The following is an 8,031-nucleotide window of genomic DNA, read 5'->3' on the forward strand; positions in this document are numbered from 1 at the left end:
TAAATCAAACTTCCTTTATGGATGATTATAGGAAATTATTTAGGTATGTGTGATCTTCTCCATATGAAGGGACACAATCCTAATTAATGGACTAAATATCAAGTAATGTATATACTTAGCGCGTTTAATAGTATCCTCCCCATCGGAATCACTGTATTATTTGTGTGAAGATGAACCAACTATTAATTTTATTTATCGTAAAATTAGGTTGACAAGATAATCAAATTAATGGGTAAAACCTCCTCTTACAAATGTTTGAATTAGTATACGTCCACACTATCGTGGCATACGAAATTCACGGTGTTTTGAGGTGTTGGTGAATTTAAATTATATTGTTTGAAGAATCAATATTATTTTAAATTCTAAAATTTTGAAATATTTTATTTTGTGATTCTCAATTTCAACATGGTTTTCGATCTTGCGTTATTTTAAAGAAAACAAACTTCTTGGTCTCGATTATATTGATTGGAAGCGAAAGTTGGACATTGTCTTAGCTTTGAAGGATCTGATTCGTTACTTTTTGAGTGCGTCCTAGCGTGCACGATAAGGATTCTAGTAAAGAGGAGATGAGAGACGTAGTAAATGGGTCAGCGAGATGAGATGGCGGGGTGTACATTTTGGCTTCGTGATGTATTTAGCATCTACACTGCTATGGCGTGATGCTCGATCTCGAAGAACTCTTGGACACGAATCGGGTCGTCAGTGAGGCCATAGAAACATTGGCGACCACAATGGCGAGGGACACGGTGAGGATCATATCCTCGAAATAATGACTCATTAAGCGAGATCTGAATCATGGAGGTAGAAATCGATGGGGAACCCGGATCGATGTCATTCTCCAAACGCTACCTAAGAGTTTTGGCCGCCTGAACTATAACATGAACAAAAGGACTTATTCGTTGGCGTAACTTTGACAGAACTCAGCGGCAGAAGGTTATTTCGTGAAGGTTCGAGTTGCATGAAACGTTTGCCTGCCGAAAGGCGGGAAGAAGAAAAGCAAGTTGGTTGATAAAGAAAATGATTCGACCTCGAGAATGGGCCCGACGGTGTGAAAATGAAAGAAGCGAAGGGCAAGGTTTCGTCTGGCGATGCAGACGTTAGGTGAACTACCCTCGCAGAAAGGAGAACAATAAAGGTATATCTCGTCTATTAGTTATTAAAACATGTTTAGCGGTGTTATCTACCGGACGGTGTGTAGATACGAGCCCTTGATCGTATCTGCAATTCATTGCAGGGTTAAAGCCCGACGATCGTGAAGAAAATCACCGTCATACGGGCTACGCTACGAGAGTGGCGGTTGTTGCAGTGGGAGATGTTTATTTATCTTTTGATAGGAATAAACTTTGATTTTGAAAAATTATCTTTACGTGCCGTATTTTAGAAAAACTTAATTTGGGGTTCTAAATTATTTATGGATGACATTCTGCTTTTGATGACAAAGTGGTCGTCAAGAAAAATAGGATGGTTATCTGTTTTGGTGCGTTGGTTGAGAATTTGTATACTCTTAATCCAATAACTTCCGATGCAATGAATGAAAATTAATAAGACATCTTCTAATTCTAATAAGAGAAACCAAATTTTCAAAATGAATCAAACATATCTTTGGCATCTAAGGCTAGGTCATATTAACTTGAGTAGGATTCAAAGATTAATAGCCGATGGACCTTTGGATTCATTGGTAGTGGAAAACTTTCCAACCTGCGAATCTTGCTTAGAAGGAAAAATAACCAAGAAAAGTGTTGGAATTGGTTCATTCTAATTTGTGTGGACCTAAATATCCAGGCGAGAGGTGATTTCGAATATTTTGTCTCTTTTATAAGCGACTATTCGAGATATTGGTACATTTACTTGATGCGCCGCAAGTCTGAGTGCTTTGATAAGTTCAAGGAGTACAAGGATAAAAGAATCAAGATACTACGGTCAAATCGTGGTGAAGAGTACCTCTTAGGAGAGTTTAGGAATTACTTATCAGAGGCCGGGATTCAATCTCAATTGTCTGCACCTGGTACACCCCAACAGAATGATGTGACGGAATGAAGGAATAGACTCTTATGGAAATGGTTAGATCAATAATGAGTTATTCAGAATTACCAAATTCGTTTTGGGGATATGCTTTGGAAATAGCGGCGTGCATTCTGAACTTGGTACCTTCTAAATCAGTACCCTCTACCGAATCGCTGGAATGGGTGTGAGCCTAGTTCAAACATATTCGATTTGGAGTAGTCCCACACGTCTTTGAAGGAGACGATAAGTTGGAATCACGTCTGAAAGTTCGCTTGTTTCGTGGGATATCTAAAGGAGCGAAGGTGGTTTGTTTTATAGTCTAAAGATCGGTCATTGTTAACACCAGTGCCGATTTTAGAAAATAATTATGTAATGAACCCTGACCGTGAGTAAAATTGTTCTTGAGGAAATAAGAGGACAGCGTCTAATTTAGTACCACCCGCATAAGATGAGATACCATAAATAAGCAACACGTGTCATGAATGATTGTGACAATTACAGTGGCCTCGTCAGAAGGAGGATTGTGCGTGCAACCGTGACAGATTCATGTTTTGGAGAGTCTTGACTTGATCACAGGTGAACATGAACACGATCCTAGACATATGATGAAGCACTCCAAGATAAAGACGCAGCGTCTTGGCAAAGTGCAATGAACTACGAAATAGAATCTATGTATTCTAATCAGTGGGAGCTTGTAACCACCAAATAGTGTAAAGTCGTTGGATGTAAATAGGTGCAAAAGAAAAGAGGAATGATGGGAAGGTGGAAACCTTTAAAGCGAGGCTTGTTATAAAAGGATATACTCAGAAAGAGGGAATCGATTATGAGGAAACTTTTGCACCGGTAGTCATGCTTAAATCTATCTGGATTCTTTTATCTATTGCTGCTTATATAGATTATGAGGTTTGACAAATGGATGTCAAGACAACTTTCCTTAATGGAAGTCTTGAAGAAAACATCCATACGAAACAACCGTAGGGGTTCATTCACGAAGGGCAAAGAGCATTTTGTTTGTAAGCTCAATCGGTCCATTTATGAGCTGAAACAAGCTTCGAGATCTTGGAACATCCGGTTTGATGAAGTAATCCAGTCTCATGAATTCATTCAGTGTCCGGATGAGTCGTGTATATACAATAAAAGTGGCGAAAATGTGGTGGTATTTATTGTACTATACGTAGATGACGTTTTGCTCATTGGCAACAACGTCAAAGTGTTGTCAGATATAAAGGTATGGTTGTCCAAACAGTTTGATATGAAGGACTTGGGAGAATGTGAACATATTCTTGGGATCAAAGTAATAAGGGATCGCAAGAAAAGTATATTGTGTTTATCCCAAGCTTCACATCGATACTATCCTAGCTCGTTTTAGCGTGCAAAACTCCAAGAAAGATTTTTTATCTTTTCAGCATAGAGTACCTTTATTTAAAGAGATGTGTCCTAAAACATCAAAGGTGATAGAAGAGATGAAGGCAGTTCCTTATGCTTCGGTATAGGAAGCCTAATGTATGCGATGCATGTAGACCTGTTTTGTCACATAGTTCAGATATCAAAATAACTCCAGACAGGGACATTGGTCTCTGTAAAACATATATTAAAGTACCGAAAAGGACTAGAAATTATATCGATTTACCGTAGATGATTCGTTACAGGATTCGACTTCAATCGATAGGGACAATAGTAAGCCAACCTCGTGGTACGTGTTTACTGGGAGGTGGAGTCACAACAATGGAGGAGTGGTAGAATATGTTTGGACTACCAATGGAAGTTGAGTACGTGGCACCTCCGAAGCGGCCAAAGAAAGTGTATGGCTGAAACTTCATGGGCTTAGATGTGATTCTATTTCAAAATTATCACAATTTATTGTGATAATAGTGATCAATAGTAAACTCGAAGGAACCACAAGCCCATAAGGCGTAAACACATCGAGCGCAAGTACCACGTCACAGACATCGTAGCGAGGAGAAGTTGTTTCGCCAAGATCAGATCCAGATAACCCGGAAGATCCTTTCACTGCCTTACAGAACTCACGGCATGCTGAGGATGGGAATCGATGTACGGCGTATATACGCAGCATAATTTTAGTATATGGAGATTGTTGAGGTATACTATAGCTCAATTTTGTATGAACATCTGTTTTGAGATATTTGAAATAAAAATCACTTTGATCAAATGTCTTTTATATTTATATATACGTCGATGCATTGTCCATTTAATTTATATTGTAGATAACATGGTGTGTGGTGTCTGACAAGATCATCGGTTCCTTATAAATTATAAATAGTAGCTCATGACCAAGATGGATAAGGACAAACCATCAGAATGTCCGTACTTGTATTAATTGTCTTGACTATATAATTATACTAGTACACTATGTGTGTATTAAGCGGGACCGTTGAGGTTGTTCGATTTATACGACTATATAAAAGAACGTAATCTCATTATTATGGATGTGCGTATTCTTAATCCCGATATAATAACAAACACATATACTTAGTATTTATTTCTTTAACTTTCGATGGGTGAGATTTATTCTAAATCAATAGTCCGATAAGTTGGAGATAGTACCATTTATATGGTGTGTTGTTGATTATAAAGGGTGTCTATTTATTTAGGTTGATGATATCCCCGAGGAGCTCATAGGATTATCATATAAACCCTGCAAGTGGACTTAGTCCGATATGATAATAAAGTTGAGTGGTACTACTCTTGCGGGTGAAATGTTAATTAAATGAGTTGTTAGTAACTTATTTAATTAGCGGACATCTGATATCTTAAACACAAGGAGATTAACGTACTCATAATAAGTAGGAGCCCATATTATAATATGGGATTGATGCGGTAGTTCAATAATAACTCTTTAGTGGTATGGATTATTATTGATAAACTTGAGTTGGGTGTTCGGGTCGAACACAGGAAGCTCAAGTCCATCATGAAGCTAAAATCAATTCCTCCTCTCGGTCCCTATTGTAGCCTCTATAAAGTCTCGCATCCACCCATCCATAACCGAGTTTGGGTTTGGTTTAACTTGGTTTGGTTTAACTTAACTTGATTTGGTTTAACTTAACTTGATTTGGTTTAACTTAACTTGGTTTGGTTTAACTTAACTTGGTTTGGTTTAATTTAACTTGGTTTGTTTTAACATAATTTGTTTAGATTTTTTCTAAACAAAATTTTGTTAATTTTTCTTTCCTTATAACCGACGACAAGTTTATAAAAAGGAGTAGGATGTGGCCCCTAAAACCTAACTTTCTTATTCTCTATAATCCCTTCTCTCCTTGTGGTTGTCGCCCCCTCTCCTCCTCCTAGGGTCAACGGCACAAACCTACTCTCCTCCCCCCCTTTCCCTCTCCTTCTCCTTGCTTAGGGTCGGCGCCCTTATTCCCCCCTTCTCCCTTGGTGGCCAGCGGCCCCTTCTCACTCAGTGGTGGGCGCCCTTTCCATCCACTTGTAGGCGGCGGCTTAAAGAAAGGGAAGAAGAGCAAGAAAAACAAGAAGAGAAAGAAGAGGAAGAAGAAGAGAAAGAAGAAGATTAGAAGGTGCCCCATCCTAGCGACTCTTTTGTGGCCGGCGGTTTTGGAAGAAAAGAAAAGAGGGTGGTGTTGTCTTGATAGATCGTTGCCCACACGACATCCAAGAAGAGGAGAGGAATACGGCAGAAGATCTTGAGGTCTTTAGCTACGAAGAAAGGTACAACTAGTTCTTTAATTCCGCTGCGTATCTAGTTTCATTTTTCTTTGTATCGATTTTGAATATCAACACAAGAGGCCAGCGATCTTGTACTTCGATCAAGGTGCGCTTTGATCAATCAAGAACTTGCTTGATTGATCAAACACATGTTTGATCGAGCATATGGGTTGCTAGGAAAGGTTCTGTGCTCGTACAAATTTTTGTTAAAGGGATTTACACAGAACGGAATTCTCAGCACCAACAATCATTTCATATCAATTGTAGTGCATATGTGCTATGATAATGTAACATGGATATGTGATATATTTTAGGCAACTTTACTAGTTGAAGTAGAAGAATCTAAATCATTCTAATGGAACACCAATTGTAACCAAAATTAGAATTTGGATGAATTCAATGAAGCACAAGGACAATTATTCCATGCAAAGAAAAGGGGTCTTAAAGAGATAAATCAAACTGAGCTAAAAGATACCCAATATATTGCCACAACAATTTTTAGATACTCAAACACTAAGTTAGAAAAAAAAATCCACTAATTTGTTAAACTACTACCCCAAAAAAAACTACACTTCATCACACCAAAATTGAACAATTAACAAATTAAATTAATTTCTTTTTTTGCATTATTATCACTAAAGAGTACTCAACTCTAAGGGAGTTGTAAGCATCTTCGAATTTGAATTAGGTTATCCTTTCCAATATGTAAATAAAATAAAATCATTTATGTCTTCTCATTTACGTACCATAATATCTTCATTATGAATCTTTAGACGTATCTTCCAGTGAGTAAAAAATTGGTATAGTTTATTAGTCTCCGGAGCTTTAACTTCATTTCCTTCCTCTTTGGTCATTCCTTCCCATGAATAAGAAAACTCAATTTATCATTGGGCAATGATGATGTCCACATCTTCATAGTAGTCTTGGGTATGAAAGTGGAAATGTTGAGGATGAATTCATAAAGACAACCTATGACAAAATTGCTATGAAAGGACAAAGGCCTGAATTTCTCCTAGCAAATTAGAATGATTTCTTTTTCTTTGTTTGCATTGCATTCATATATTTATCGCTGGTATTATAATTTCTTAACTCATCCACTACCTCTCCTCACAACAATCTAGTAATTAAAAATATAAATCTGTCCGTTAAGCATATGAAACCACAGCAGGTTTCTAAAGGAATAATTTAGAGCAACAACAGATGTGGCAATAGAGGATTAAGTGATGAGTGTGTCATTTAACTAGACATACTATGCATTGTGCGACAACTGTCGTTATAGAAATGATGCAGGGTGACCATGGACATGACTTATTGACCACTACTTTATTCGTATTTGGGAATAAAAAACTTCAGAATTTAAAAAAGGCTGACAGAAGATTCAACCGCATCAAAAATACAACTTTATATGTTTTAACTAGATTAAAATAATTCGTTTTCCAACTTATATCAGCTGTCTTCCTTTTAAACATTTATTTTCCTTCGTTCAGTTTTTCAGTTATTAAAGAACCATAACAAGAATAAAGGAGCAGAACATGGACTGCTATAGTACGGATACTCCAACGCGCTGATAGAACAAATGAGGACCATGTCAACGGTTGCAAATTCTTTGTAGGTCGCTAACAATTCCCACCGTGAATTTGAGGAAAACATCAACAAATACCATATTTTCAGGAAATAATAAGGAAAACTATCAAACTTATTCAAGAAGTATTTTGGATCGGCATAATAAATAGGACATTTGGAGAGCGTAAAAGAAATAGGCGAGCAGGATCACCATTGCAGGCGGAGGCGATGAGGGGACTGACGTCGGCCCAGACGGTCTGCTCGCCGGCAGGGATGATAGGATAAGAAATAGATGGGTCGGCGAGACGCCCTCCTGTTTCTCCTTCTTGTCCTTGTACAAGTCGGCTAGCCATCGGCGAGGGAGAGTTCCGGAGGTTTAGGATTTTGGGGAGGCGTAGGAAATGATCGGGAAACAACGGCGAGCGATCGAAGGCAGGCGAGGAGTGAGATTAAGGGTCTCCCACACAAGCAAAAGGTATTATTGCGTCAATGAAAGCGGTTTGGGCCCAGCCCACACACCCGACTACTTGGTGAAATTAACCAAGAATCTTAGCTCCTGTCATACTAGACGAACATGGCAGTGGCCTACTTTCCATTGCAACCCTGGTAAAAAAAAATTAAAAATAACATTTTTAAAAAAAATAAGAGAGAGAGTAATATAACATATTATATCATATTTGACTGACACTTTTACTTCAAATAATCGATTCCATAGATTGCTAATTAATTTTATGGAGTAATAAAGTAATTTTTCTACAAGTGCATATAAACTTCGTAAAT

General features: G+C 37.8%; 1 protein-coding gene across 2 annotated transcripts in view; it reads right to left on the reverse strand.

Annotated features, from left to right (window-relative positions):
- Nucleotides 1-7,716, reverse strand: part of LOC122045543 (N-alpha-acetyltransferase 35, NatC auxiliary subunit-like) — a 64,872-nt gene extending 57,156 nt beyond the window's left edge. Inside the window, exon 1 of one of the 2 annotated variants that reach the window (XM_042605809.1) lies at nt 7,463-7,716. In XM_042605809.1, coding sequence (XP_042461743.1) covers nt 7,463-7,604 — 142 coding nt within the window. In that variant the 5' untranslated portion in view covers nt 7,605-7,716. The remainder of the gene's footprint in view (nt 1-7,462) is intronic. The other variant, XM_042605808.1, reaches the window with a different exon arrangement.
- Nucleotides 7,717-8,031: the final 315 nt, after the last annotated feature.

This window comes from Zingiber officinale, chromosome 2B (assembly GCF_018446385.1).
Source record: "Zingiber officinale cultivar Zhangliang chromosome 2B, Zo_v1.1, whole genome shotgun sequence".
Taxonomy (NCBI): Eukaryota; Viridiplantae; Streptophyta; class Magnoliopsida; order Zingiberales; family Zingiberaceae; genus Zingiber; species Zingiber officinale.